Raw genomic sequence first — 15,184 nt, 5'->3', positions numbered from 1 at the left:
ACAAAGCACAAGATTTAAACTTGGTACAAATAAGATTCTCTTTAAGGCAAAGGAAATTCAACCATGAAGTCAACAGTTTCTACTTCAAATGCTGACTTCATTCTTGAGAGTACCTTGACTTCCAAAGCTGGTATCAATACCAGAGCCATCCCACGACTCTACTGCGCTGTCAACACTTGGGACTGTAGTAGAATAGATGTCTGAGAGTTTGCCAGATTTCTGTGCGGCAGAGGTTTCATCTTCAGCATCGCTCAGTTCATTTATGTGACCCACAGGGACAGAAAATTTCTTGGGACTGGTAGCTGAATAGGATTATAAGAAAAGGGGGGGGTGGGAGGTGGTCATTGCTTTAGTGCAGTTCTAGGAGTATGCTTTTTACTAATGACATGACATTTTTCCACGGATGGCCTAAATGCTTGTTAATCTGTAAAAACACTCATTACAGACCACTGGTGCTGCTTCGGCCATACTCACCATCTGTCTGCTTCTTGATTTTCAGAGTCACAGTTTCTCCTGCCATCTGTAATAAATGAATGGCTTCACTCAAAGGTTTTCCTTTCAGGCTGCTACTATTTATTGCTAGGATCCTGTCTCCTATGTGAATTGCTCCAGTTCTACAGTGAGAGAGAGGAGTAAAACATTAGAAGAGCAGCACAAAAAGCAACAAAGATAATTTGTCTGCATATTTGGAGGCATGAACGTCTCGTCTCTCTTACTCCCATTCTGCTTTCATAGCTGCATTATGGAGTAATCCTATTGTTAGAAATGCTTAAAGCAAGTCACCTTTGTTGTAGTGACAATGGCAGAGCTGAGGCGTGGAGAGATGGATTTCTGTGTTACTGCAGTAGTTAATAACCTATGGATGATATTCATGGCAGCCCACCTGTTTAAGAATACTCTCAGACAGCTCGATAAATCCTGAAATTAATGTAATGTTTCTAGAAGCCTCACAACAGAACAGATAATGGCAGTGGGAGCAAGTAGCCAGCTATTTCACCAGTGTGGTTTTCAGGATGGATTGTAGCATAAAAAGAAAATTAATTCTCTTTGTGTAAATGCACAATTTGTTCTGGCTGAGCACAGTTATCATGTTTTGTAAGTACCAACAAAGGGACTAGTTATGACGACTCTACCTTTTAAAAATGACAAGTGACAGAAAACATTAGCCTTTTCATCATTCTCTATCCATCATTTATCAAGAGGAGCATTTCTACTCCTCGGGTAATGGTAGCTATGGTGTATGTAAGTGCACATACAGGTGTGGCGTGTGTGGACTATGAGCAGAATATTTTCAGACAAAGTTAGACATGTGAAGAGCTTTCTTTACCTATTCTACTATACAAGGCTACCACTTTTAAAAGGCTGCTAAAACGTTCCTGTGACTACACAGGTTTTTCAATCATATTCACAATAAGGACCACAATCCATTCTTTGACTTGTATAGTATATGCAAGAACATCTGTTAGGATATTCCTCGTGCTCTCAAACTTTGTAATCATCTCAAAATATCAGCAAAAAGATTATGAACTCAGATCTGAGGAATTAAAAACAAAATAAACAGCTAAACCATGAAAATTAGCATGTTTAGGTCAACAAAATAAATCTTTACCTTGACAAAAAAAATGCTTAAAAATAATTTTCTTTCCAATTTACCTTTCGGCTAATCCTCCTTTTGTAAGGCTGGAAATAATTATAGGATCAAAGGGCTCTTCAGTACCAGAGATTGTAATTCCAAGAGGCCCACCATAGCGCTTGAGCTCAACAGTATAAATAATTGCTCCAGAGCTCTCCTGTTCATCTGTAATAAATGCCAAGGGGATGCAATTGGTTTCTTATGAAAGGGAATGAAAAAAAATAACACATTCAGTCTAGTGACTGGTAATCAAACAACATTTTCAAAGGATTATATTTCAGATACACCTCTAAATCATATTCTGCTGGATTATTTAGAAAAAAAATTGAGCAATTTGTTTTTTATTGCCAGAACCTGATTACATTGAAGTCAATAAAACAATTGTCCTCATTCTAGTAGGACTGAATTTTACTTTGTTTAAAATCTTAATATCTTCTTTCTTATTAAAATGTGACTTCAGGCTTTTTTTTTTTTTTTTATTAGAGAAGAAACATGTTACTATCATTGTATAACTACCAGGACTCTTCTGTTCCTTGAACCAAATGGAGGGTATTTAAAACCAAAGAGAATTTAAAAATTCTAAAAGGAGACTTTCTCAAAAAATTGTGGAAAGGTCAAAAGTCATCATAAGATAAGCAGCTGTCTTAGTAAGAGAACCTGAAATATATCCCATATTTTTAATTGCAAATTTTTAAGCTTTTAGAATTGAATCAAAAACAGCTTCTGAATTACCAACTAAATTGAACAATAACTCCATTAGATTTTTTATTTTTGATTATTTACATAAAATGTACATAATTTGAAATTTTAATCTCAACAAAGAACCATCACAAATGCTCCCCTGTCCATCTTATGCTATTGGCATTCAGCCAGGGTGTTTGGCCTGACAGGCAACTTTTCCTAGATCTGTGGGCAAGGACATTTTTAACGGCTCAGTGAGTGTAGAAAACATCTAGGATGCATATTCTCTAACTGCGACCAAAACTAACCTGAGACAAGTCAGAAAATTCAGATGTTCCCATTTTTTTTTTTTTCCTGTAGGTAGGAAAAATGAAGAGGAAAAAAGAAACCTGCATCACTAGCAAAGGTTCAAAGAGTTGCTTTCTTCTAACACTGAATGCGGTATGTCAGCAGAGCTGGCGAGACACTAATGTCTTTGAAGTTATTTTGTCTTTTCCCAGTTTGAAGAAAATGTAGGTCTACTTTCCTCCCACCCTCCATCCCTCCCATTTCCCACTTGCTATTGACATAAAGGAAACAGTACACACAATATTCAAAGGAGAGAAGAATTAGCAGTATTTATTCAGCAAAGAATACTGGGATTTTCGTGGCTACTGTTGGCTTTGTATTCTTACCTGGGACATTATCAACAGTGTTTTGGCCCTCAGCACATTTCCCACCACCAGCACTTTATCGGACATGGTGTTTCCAAAAGCACCCAACACCCACAACCCTGCTGGGAGCCACTGGTGGGCCAGCACGTGAGTGCCACTGTGCAGCAGAAGAGTGGCAGCTCTTGTTTGCCTCTTGCAGCATTCATGGGACAATGACAAATCCCCCAAGACTTAAAGATAATGTTTACACAGGTATGGCAATGACATGTTGTGAGACTTCAGCAGAAGGGTGAAAAGTATTGCACCAAGCTAATTGAAAATACAACAGGCAGTATTTGCTAAGGGTTGACACAATGCTAATGTTTCTCTGTTATCAGTGGTAAGTGAAGACGAAGATATTAATTATGCAGCAGTCCTGCCACAAGAGAGTTGGAAGTTTATAGATCTCCGTGAATGACTGGAAAGGAGGCTGGCCCATTATGGCTTTCTTCTGGATAGCCCTAGTTAAGAAAATTAATGGTAAAATGCAACAAATGTCAAATTGCTACATTACTTTCTTCTGTTCTTTCCAGACAACACAAATGCAAACTATTCAAGAATACGGCCTGTATGTGGCCTGAATACCCAATGAAGACCAGATTTGCCATGCAAGCAGAGAATTCTGATATTCAAAAAAAGGGTAGCTGCCATTAGGCTAACCAGGAGATAAAATCCTCAGAATTGGAAGTTGGCAGGAAAAAAAAAAAAAAAAAAAAAAAAAAGGAGAGAAAGATTGCTGAAAACAAACTTCTTCTGAAAACATACTTCCATCTGAGAAGGAAATGCAATCAAATTATAAATTTTTAGGGTCTCTTTTTTTGAGATTATCCTTCTTTCTTTTATCGTAGTGATGCATGTGGGTAATTCTTTGAAATCACATTTAAGGAAATGTCGTTATATTGCCTCTGTGCTGCAGTGCTTCTGTTCCATCCACTAGTCTCTTGCTCTTTAGAGTAACATGGGACTGATAAAAAAAAAAGTGCAAAAAAGAGCACAGTTTGAGGGAGCACGTAATGTGTTACCCTGCTGCTGCATTCACGTGCATGGTTGACTGTGAGGGACACAGACTTGAGCTACATAAAATCATCTGCTGAAGGGAGAAGTAGAGAGAGAGCAGAAGGAAAAACTGAAGACAGAATAGGAGCTAGAAGCTACAAATACACTGATATGAATACCAGAAGAAAAGGTTTGATAGATAAAGAGAGAATGAGAACCTAGGCAAGAAGAAAACCCTGCTTTCTGCTTTTCCCTCTTCAAAAATGAATGCTGTGGGAGGCCAACAAATATGAAAATCTTATTCTCTTTCTGATTTAGAAATTGTTTTGGAGTGCTCCATCCTTACTCATCTATTAGCATCAGGCTTTTGTTTTATTAGGTTTCAAAATTTAAAAGTTTTCAAAATACCTGAAAATCTGCTATAGATGTCTTAAATTACACTTTGACACTACTCAACTGTTATAAGAACCATTTTTATTGAGAATTCTGTTCAGCAGGTCTCTGAGCTGTCCATCTCCATTCAAATATGTTCAGCTACACCAATCACATCTACGTAAAGCACTGTAGTTGTGTAAGAATCGTGATTCAGATAATGCAACTGTAAAATAACCAACCTGAATATGTAAAACAAAACCACAAAGAATCTCAGACTAAAATCTGTACCAGCTACCACAGTGTGCTACACCTAAGAAAGCAAAGATGTTATTTTACATGGATGGACACTGAAACCCACATTTCAGTGATGGTGACAGAAAATATATACTACCTTCAGTGGAAATAGAAGCTGTTTGGGAAAGATATTTAGGCCACAGGAGGGGTGGGGGCAGGAAAAACCCACACGTGTTTGAAAGTGTGTGAGAAATTATTACTTCTACATGACTCTAACTCATGCCTCTTCTACAGGCTTTGGGCAATTTCTCTACAGGGTTATTGATGGGATGCAGTCTTCCAAACGATGGGAAGAAAGTAAAGGAGCGATCATAGATACCATGAACATTTAAAAGATGGACCTCCTCACATGCAGGAGGAAACTCAAACTGCCTTCTACAGGTATTTCTCCTGTTAAACTTCCACCAACTGTATTTGCAGTTTGCTCTTCACAAGGTAACTGTTTTTCTCAGTTTTCCAAAGCAACTGTCAAGGCAGGTGTCTCTCTGGATGTACAGCCAGTGAGGCCAGCCTCTCTCCAAGATATAGGAATCAGGTTTAGCAAACACCACCTCACCACCTGCAGGGGCCTAACCACAATATTCTGCCAAGCAGCAGCCATTCTCTTTGATGGATCAAAATTAACTTCTGAAAGCCAATTTGCGCATGGTGCTAAACTAATCCGCCTTTCCTTTGTACTGATCATACTGAGAAAATACTGTTTGCTTTCAAAAGCCGTTAAAGGAAAAGAGCATTCTAGTGCGATTCTAAACATCACTTCAACAGTTACACTTGATTTGAAATAATAGTGCTTTTTTGTTGTGGGATTGTACAGAGCTTAAGACAAATGAATCTACAGTATGTGCCTTTATGGGATGCCGTAATATAAATCCCAACAGTAATGGTAGTTAAAATTGTCTGATATCCTTTGCCACTAAAGTGCATAGCAGAACTCATTTCATTATCTCCAGGTAGAAATTTTGCTTTTATGGAATCCGTAATTGGGAAGATACAGGAATATTAATAGATGTAAATGTGCAAAATGATCGCAACTCCATTGGGCTGACCGTACGTGGCTCCTGCATTAGCCATCCAGCACAGCGAGTGAAGTACTACTTACCTTTAAGCACGTGAACAATCCTACTGAAGTCAAGCTTTTGTATTTATGGATAAAACACTGCCCCATTCTGCTGTAGAACTATGTATCCATAGTGCTTTGCTATCCATGATTCCAATCTTAAAACCAGAGAAAATTTCAATATGCTGATAAGAGAAAGATCAACCTTGTATGTTTACACCTGAAAGGAAATTGTGTCTCCAGAAAACTGAAGACCTCCTTTTACAGCACAGCTCCTGAAGGTGACATACCACTGAGATAATTCAAAAATGTATTGATTATTTTTTTGTTTCTACTTTGATGCTTTTTCACAGAATTTCACAGAATTTTCTAGGTTGGAAGAGACCTCAAGATCATCGAGTCCAACCTCTGACCTAAAACTAACAGTCCCCACTAAACCATATCCCTAAGCCATATCCCTTTTTGATTAGCATTAGCAAAAATCAATGTATAGCAAAACCATTTCACTAAAAGTTAAATGTGAAAAAATAAACCTATGTTCTAAAAAAACACTGAAATACACAAGAATTGTAATAGGCACATTGCTAATACCAGAATTATCTTCATCTTTGCGGATCTTTAACTTTACAAGGTCCTCACAGTGCTGAAGGATCTGAACAGCATCTTCCATTGAGCAATTGTCAAGTCGAATGTTATCTATTGCAAGCAACTTGTCACCCAGTTCCAGTGTCCCAGTTCTGTGAACAAGCAAACAAGCTTACATGAAATGCTAGCAACATTAAAGCAAAGTATTTCACACTGTCTAATCATTAATACAGAAACAAGATGGATTTCTTTAACAGCTATTTATTTATACATTTTGCACATAACTGCTGTGCACTAAATAAAAGTAGAAGTCCCTTACAAGCTTCTTTGATTAACTTGAGTGTAGCTGGTGATACAGTAGAAACAGATTTTTACTGGGAGCTTGAGTGCCTTACCTGTGAGCAACACTTCCTTTCTTGATATCAGAAATAACCAGAGGGTCCCCCGGTTTTCTGCTGGATGGAGCTGTAATAAAGAATAGACACAAGCATCAGTCTTAATTTCTGTATGTGCACATAGGCTGATTCTACCCATAAATAGTGTGTAAGAAATACTGATTTACCTACATTATATTTGTCTCTTTCCCCTACACTATACATACATGAATACAAACAGTAGCATCATATTACTAAGACTCTAAATACTATTTCTCAAAAATTAGAAAATGCCAGAATTAAAGGTGACCAGTGCAAAATAAATTTAACCTGAGATGTCTGAATTTTGGCTCTGGCCAGGACTCAAACATGCAAAGCTCAGTGATTCATCTTAAAATGCTGTGTAGCTACAACACACAAGGGAAGACTTCTGTTAGCAGAACCTTTCAGCACAACTACTGATGCTGACCTTTTGCCAGAATATTTCTGTCAGTCATAAATCATGTTTTATTAGATCCCCAACCAACAGAGCAGTTCTGGCTAAATTTCTAGAGTGGGCTACACCACATTCGTTACACCCAGTACTGTCTCATTCAGTGCTTACGGCGGAGGCATGAAGATGGTGCTGACTGGGTGAGAAAGGGGCTATCTCCTTCCTGATAAATCAGATGCTGTGGATGACTGCCACACATACCACTGGGCTGATACACAGTTATCAACTTTGCAGTGATGTAGCTTGCATCACACGGATGCTTGCTTCACTGTGACTCACAGATTCCTCTGAAGTAAACATATGGACCTTCTGATGAGTAACCTTGCTCCTCTAACTCTGCTGCTCAGCTTTATGCATTGTGGACCTTTCCCCACTTTGGGCTGGGGATAGAACCACAGCAATTCCAGCGATGTTCAAATCAGTAAACCCCTCAGCAGACCTCTCCATGCCCACCTAACTCATCTCTTCTTAGAGGTATGTGATATAATTTTCTATTCGCTCTTTGTCCATCATGATAAAGAGGATGCTCTACTCTACAATGACAGATATTGCAATTTTTAACAACTTGTGCAAAAGTACGTGTCAAGTTTTACCTTGGCAAGTTGTGCAAGCCATTCACAACACTGCTTAGCTTAGCAATTTTACTTGACTTTTGGTTGTATGGGAAGCAGTGTACTACCCCAGAGGCAGAAGACAACAGTGACTGCTTCCAGAGGATTGCTTCTTGGCAAAGCTTCATTGACTGCATTGCTTTGGAGAATTTATGCACTTGCTGATAAGGTGATGACCACACTGAAGATCTGATAAGGCAAGCAGTGGGCTCAGAACTTGAGGATGACAAAAGGGGTTTTTAGAGGATAGTGTGCTGCCTGCTGTCAGAAAGGATACTACCTAGAGCTGCTGGGGCAAGGAGGTAGTCCACATGGGGAACACAGACTGACTCTTGGTACTGTCATTATAGAAGAGCATGCTGATATTAAAACATTGCTGTTGGTATAAGGCTGTCAGTTCTACTAAAAGTACCAATGGTTTCACACATCTGAGGCTCTTCAACTGCCCTAAGGCATTTCTGACTTGTGCCAGCTGAGGCCTCTGCATTCACACGCAGAAGGTACTTCTCCATTAAGCTCCAGTGCCTAGCTGACAATCACCAAAAAGCTACTAGTATCGGTGGAGGATCACCTACAAAATAGTGATGTCATTCACTACAGCAACTCATGCTTCTTCTCTTGGGTGGAAAATGAGGTCTTCTCCTATGGCAAGCCCAAGATGTATGAATAATGACGTTCCCAACACAATATTCTAACAGATCTTGTTAATCTCAGCTGCCCTGGCCAAGAAAGCTTTTGAATGTCCACAGGAACTGTGTAAGTTCTGCTGAGAAGCCATATTTCAAATGCAGTGTGTTGAAAGTACAGAACACAGAAGTATGAAGACTCTCAAGAACTTTTAGAAACTAGTCTAAAGCAGCAGGCTTTCAAGAAGTGCATATGTTCCAATCTGAGAACAGAAATTAACTTTTTGCCAGATGCATAAATTTCATTGCTTGTTTCTTGTACTTTCACACTGTGGGGTTAAATGTATTTTACATGGCAGTTCCAAGATTTACTTGAATACTCTGGGTTTGTTTCATCATTTGGTGCCTTCTTAGAATTTTAAAATTATTACTTTGGTGAACTCTTTTTTTCCCCCCCCCCCTAAGATGCTAGATTTTGACCTTCTGGGTTGACTCACAAATCCCTGAGGTCATATGCATTTACAGTGCCCGCAGTTTAAAATTTGGGTATTGATACAGTTTTTATTAAACTGCTTTCACAAAAACTATCAGTACTAAACCAAACAGTCCTTCATTATTCCAAAGAAAGAAGAGAAAAATCAAAAAAGGGCAGAGATGAAACTCAAAATGTGAATCCACAGTGTAGACATGGACGCAAGGAGTAAGATATTGCACGTGTAATTACCACACTGTTGAACTGAACAAGTGTGAACCAGCACCATTTTTGTCATTTACCCTGTGCTATTAATTGCCTGCTGGATTAAAGTCTTTTTGCAGGCAGCAAATGCAGTTCAGTGTGAAATTAATACTCCTATGCCGACAAGCTCTTAATAGGCATCTACACCACACTTTCTTTTTTCCTCAATGTTTTATTCTAGTTGTTCAACACTCATGACATACTACAAACTATTTAAGTTCTGTTGAAGAGAGAAAATCGATTCCCTCCTGAACTTTTGTACTGCACATCACCACAGCCTGACTGGTCCCAAACACTGGCAAACAGACTCCATCCCCCACAAAAAGACTGAGTACTATGATCCTCAGTTTACAGATGAGGAAGGAAAACCCAGGAACTTTTCGGTCAAAGTATGGCAATTTTCAGTGAGCAATTTGAGATACCCATGCCCTAATTTCTCACAACAGCTTGTAGTATATAACAGCTTCTATGTTAAGCACAACTACTGGCATTTTCATAAACAGCTGTAAACACTCAATATTTTGACAAGTGCAACCCCAGGATCTCAACTTTTCTCTGGAAAATCAAGCAGACACCTGTGGAAAGTGTCTTTTTTTTTTTTCTTCCCTCTCTCCCCATCTCTCTTTTTCCCTGTGAAATGACTTGCATCTCAGCACAACTCTATCACGGGGAAAAGGAAAAAACTAATTTCTCCGGGGTAGCATTAAACTATCTTGACCATGAGATCACCTCTTTTTGCTTTCTGCAATATTCCACTTCATTCATTATGCAGCCTTCATCCCCTTTGCTACACAGCACTGTTATTTCTCCTCAGACAGCAGAGAAGGAAGAATCCCAGGGAGAAGGCAATATTTGACCATTTAATTAAAAAGATATCCTTGTGAATTAGCACAAGATGTTTGAAGTGACACTGTATGGCCTTAAATGTCCATTTTTGTTTAATTTGAGACTTATTTTTGATTAAAAAAAAGAAACAATTACAAGCAATATCAAACATTATCAAACCTACACTTGCAAGACCACAAGCAGGCATAAAACCTTGAGATTTACAATGCAGATCCAGGTGGCAGAATCACATTGGAAGGGGCAGGGAGGGAGATGAGAAATTTGTTTCTACTAGAAGATGCTGTAAATTAGGAATCCTGAGGTGAAGTCTTGGGAAGGGCTCCAGTCCCTTGTGCTCCTAGTCCATGTCAAATCCTTTTCCCACAGTTCTCTCTTTCCTTGCAATCTCCATTGTGGCTTCATACACATGCTGCCCTGATGTTATTTTTTCCCCCACCATAACAGTTCCTTGTCACACCTGCTTCTTTCTCCTCACCTTATGGGCTCACCCATATCCAGCCCTCTTGTGGAAGTCCCAACACCCCGCACTCATTATCACACCTCTGTCTCTTCCCTTGTTTCCCATCTCCCTGTTATGGCTATCCACTTGGTTTCTTTCCTCATCCAACAAAGATCAAATCTTTTCTCCCCCGATTCAGTTCTTAGTGTACCTACTGTTGAGATCCTGTGGACATCTTACACAGTCCGTATGATGAACTGCAAGTAGTGAAGAGTGCCTAAAGTGGTAAATTTAGTGTTGTAACTGGAACTTTGATCTTCAGCAAGCTCCCTCTCTATAAATGACTCTATGGTCCTAGGTCTCAGTTCCCAGCCTGTACCCTACTCATACTAGTAAAGGCACACTTTGCCTGCCTGCCTCTAGTCCCTACTTAGAAGCAAGTTTAGTGAAACATTGTTAGATTTGTAGATTAGCTGTTCTATTAGGTAAAAAACAACCAAACCAACCAACCAAACACATATTTTGCTATTTTTATTTTATTTTACTGCTAACTCGAAGGAAACAAAAAAATAAAGCATTGCAGGTTAAACAGAGAATTTGGGTGGATATCTTACCCAGTAATAATCTGCTTACTAGACTCAGCCTGGCTTCAAGTTTTGGAGTTTGATCAAACTCTGAACAAATTGCAGAGGAAAAAGCTCATAGGATGGAAAAAAATGTTTTTTATACAAAGTCACCCTACTTACCCACAATGACAGTAGGATAGGATAGTTCAGTTGGAAGGGAGCTACAAAGATCATCAAGTCAAACTGCCCTCAAGGCTAACTAAAAGTTGAAAGTTATTGAGGGTATTGCCCTAATGTCCAAAAGGAGCTGTTAACTAGAATTAACAGAATAGATTAGTAAGTAGTTTTCTCAGAAATAATTAAATTTATTTAAAAAATACTAGTCTATGTAGAAGTACCTAGCTGCACAAAAGTTTATCCTGAAAAAAATAAAAAGAAATCCATATTCTATTACATGGTTTAAAATCAATGTCACTGGCAAGTATATTGAAACAGATTTGAACACTACTAGATCTACTAGAAAGCTCTCCTTCTGTGGAATGGTTCTATTATAAGAACACAACTATACATGCACACACACAACATGCTGTGTCATACTCTATTTGGATGACCTAATTTTAAAAACTGAGACATTCTAATTGCTTCAACCAGGTAAGTAAGAGTGAAAATGATGGTAGCTGAAGCATGAAATGCATAGTCACTTGTCTTCAAATTATTCAATAAGTTCTTCATTGAAGTAGGTAGATATTAATGGGAAGAACAGTTGATCGTATATATTGCAGGGATAAGGGAAGGCCAAAGGAGGACAGAAGTTCAGTCCATGTGTTAAGGCAGCATTGGGCAAGACCATTTTATTAATACTGACATAACTGATGTTCACTACTTAAAACTTAGCACATTGGATTAACATTAACAGTGTTAATGATGTTCATGAAACTTGAATCTGTCTTAATTCATAAGGGTTTTTACTATCAAAGGTTTTTTTGATTTGTTTTGGTTTTGATTTTTTTTTTTTTGGGGGGGGGGGGGGGGGGGGGTGGGACTTAATAAATCACGAACTAAGAGAAGCTAAATCTCTTCCCCTATTACTTTTCATGTTTCCCAAAGACTGTCTAGAGTGTTGCGTGCCACCTCAGATATGCCTTCAATACTCAGCTGGAAGGCTAGATGCTTATTACCAAAGAAAACACAAAGAAAGAAAATAAATTCCTCTTCCAGGATATCTGCCTCCTAACAGCTAACTTAGAAAAATTTCTAGACTTAAAATTAAGCATACGTTCAGATGCCAACCTGAGGAGAGCCCTACACTTTTCTTCTGACAAGAAGTGCCTATCTTGTCTATTTTAGTCATTTCCTGACTTCGTCAACCAAACACCAAACTACACACGGGATAGGGAAAACAAAATATGTATTTTCTGAAATGTTTTGATAGAGACAGAATTTCTCACTCACTGTTAACTCCACAGCCTTGAAAACAAAGATGATGAACCGCACTAGCACTTAAACAGATCAAGTCCAAATGTGATCTCCTGCAGCAACCCTGTTTAAGCCTGGTCATAGCAACTCCCTTGAGTTTTCAAAGAAATCACATTGCTTCCTGACAATATCAGTAAAAAATGAGATGCTAATATGTTAAAATACCATGAAAAAAATTGGACAAAATGGATAGAAAACATTTATATTTTGCAAATCACATTGTCTCATTTAGGAGATAATTAGAACAGAGGAAAGTACTGAAAAACAAGTAAGAAATGAAGCAATTCAAGGCTTTTACCAAGGAAATTTACATTTTTTCAGTTTATAGTATAAATGCTTTAAAATCAAACAATGGGCTAATCTTAGACAAATTTTATATGCATTAAATACTACCAGCACCTGGGAGTATTATATATAACAGATAATTAAATTTACATATTAAAGATACTGCAGTACACTCAGAAGAACAGAGCCAAGACCAATCAGGTGTTCCTCTGGTTACATAAAGCACTAATTTTATGAAGTACAAACTTTTGGAATTAAGTTCCAAGTAAGGAAGGTATGCCAAATTTGGAAGAGTGAATAACACTAAATCTCTGGAACATCAGTTTTCCATTCAGTCTATTACTCTAGTCAAATAGAAGTACAAGATGTCCTGAATTCCAGAAATCAATACAAATAATATTTCTAGAAAGGTAGTATTTTTACTGTAATCCTATAAATCATGACTGATTTTAAGAATATTTATATAAAACAGCCTCTCTCCCCATTTTCTGTTTCCTCAATATTTTCATTTGCATAAATACGTGTAGACCAAAGAATTTTCTTCAAGCACCACATTTTAGGGAGTCCAACAATTATGCATTCAAGTCTGTGACACAAGAAACAGGTCTGCAACGTCTTTCATTTGTTCCTTAGATGTAATTCTTAGCACTGAGCTCCCTGCTGTATTTTTGATTAACTTTTTTCCATTGTGCTGCTAAAAGATTTGAGAATATAAGTCAAAGCACAATCTTTCCCCAAGATACATGAATAATTCCAAAGACAGACTATTAGCTTAGAAAGGCCACTACCATAAAAAAAAAAAATTAATAATAATTTTAGTGAGGCCAGATGCAGCACTGGTATTATGTACAGTGAATGTAAGTCTGTTAGCTTGGATATAGATTGCTCCTCCATCCACCAAAAGATGAACTTGGTATGCTGGACCTTACCTGATCAAAACCCAGTCCTAACAGAGCTTTTACTGTCTGATCCCCAAATAAGAAACATTTTGATTTCAAACAAATACCAAATACTTTTTTTGAGAATTACACTAATGCACACCCTTGTTACCTTCTTCAACCACCTCTGAAGCCCCTGGTGAAAGAAGATTTTGCAACGTGACCTGCACATTTAGGACTGTCCACAAGTTGTACAGGTTGAGGATGTATCTTCAAACTGCGTCCTGAAGCAGAACACAACCTATTGTATGTGGATTCCCATGCCTGTGAGAACCCTTGAGGTCAGTAGGGTTCTGCAACAGGCCATGACTGGTTTTGCTTGCACCTTTCTTAGCTATGGAAGTAGTTTCACATGTGCTTAATTCTAATTACCTGTTTGTTTTTTTTTTAAATTAGATTTAATGAGAGTTAAATATATGTTACACATGAAGGAATAGGTCAAGCTTTCGGCCTGGCAAACTTCTGGCATCTTTAACTGCTATGGGGGGGGGACAGAAATCTGTCACAGCGTAATATTTCATCAGGGAAAGAGCACTGCTAATCACCCCATTCTAGAAATAGAAAAAAAAAAAATAGTTTACACCAAAATAAGCATAAGCCTACAACTATAGGACCTACTATCTGCAGATTATCCCATCACCACAGTCTTAAAAATAAGCACTTCCACTTACAACTTATCGTGATGCCAAGTTCCACGTTATGCTTCTTTGGTAGTTTGACATGAAATGTTCCACTGCTTGGTATAACAGATTCTACAAAAAAAAATACAAATAAAAATAAAAAATAGATAATTTATATGACACAGCAATTCTGAGTTAATGGAACTACACATGTAAACTGATGAAATCACATCAACATCACTAGTCAGGGGTGAAACACGGGTGCTGAAGTGAAGGAAGTAGGACATACAAAGTATGATTTATATCTCTATTGGTAATTTCACAGTAACTCAATTTTTTTAAGGTTTAACTGAATTTATGGTGATTGCACAGACAAGCAGCCAGCTGAGACTGCATGTTTTTAGCTTGTATGCAATTTCTGTGAGCACACATGAAAACGTTAGCATCGGCAGATAGGTTTTAATTAAAAGGACAGGAGATCAAGTCTTAAGAATTTCAGGCTTTTGTTGCTGTAGATCTAATACATTTTTAACTATTTGCTAAGGCAAGTGCCATGGATTTTACATCTACTGGGAAGAAATGAGATCAAAAATGCACTCATGAAGAGGCATCTAGAGCTGACTGAGACAAAAAAAAATACACAACACTGCACTGAATTCTGACTTTTCACACCGCTGCTACCAAAAGTTTGTTGGCTTGAAGAAGAGCGAATTAAAATTCCAGCTATTTAAGTACATAAACATATATATGGCAGGAGAGTCCAATGATGAGTATAAGTCTGCTGTTATGGAGCAAATGGGATGAACATAAGTCCAGGGACCAAAACACAAACCTTATTGTCCTTGTGACTTGAGGCATATT

The 15,184-nt window shown here is 38.0% G+C and overlaps 1 protein-coding gene across 17 annotated transcripts in view; it reads right to left on the bottom strand.

The window, feature by feature from the left end:
• GRIP1 (glutamate receptor interacting protein 1) overlaps nt 1-15,184 on the bottom strand; it is a 319,763-nt gene that overhangs the window by 19,238 nt on the left and 285,341 nt on the right. For 11 of the 17 annotated variants that reach the window (XM_068669271.1, XM_068669275.1, XM_068669278.1 and 8 more), the window contains 6 exons: nt 14,375-14,455; nt 6,709-6,778; nt 6,320-6,465; nt 1,654-1,831; nt 475-614; nt 114-302 (listed from right to left, as the gene is read on the bottom strand). In XM_068669271.1, coding sequence (XP_068525372.1) covers nt 114-302; nt 475-614; nt 1,654-1,831; nt 6,320-6,465; nt 6,709-6,778; nt 14,375-14,455 — 804 coding nt within the window. The remainder of the gene's footprint in view (nt 1-113; nt 303-474; nt 615-1,653; nt 1,832-6,319; nt 6,466-6,708; nt 6,779-14,374; nt 14,456-15,184) is intronic. The other 6 variants (XM_068669281.1, XM_068669268.1, XM_068669269.1 and 3 more) reach the window with 2 other exon arrangements.

The sequence above is a fragment of the Anas acuta genome, chromosome 1 (genome assembly GCF_963932015.1).
Source record: "Anas acuta chromosome 1, bAnaAcu1.1, whole genome shotgun sequence".
Taxonomy (NCBI): Eukaryota; Metazoa; Chordata; class Aves; order Anseriformes; family Anatidae; genus Anas; species Anas acuta.
The sequence above is the reverse complement of the archived record's forward strand: the minus strand, read 5'-3'. Positions and strand labels throughout refer to the sequence as shown.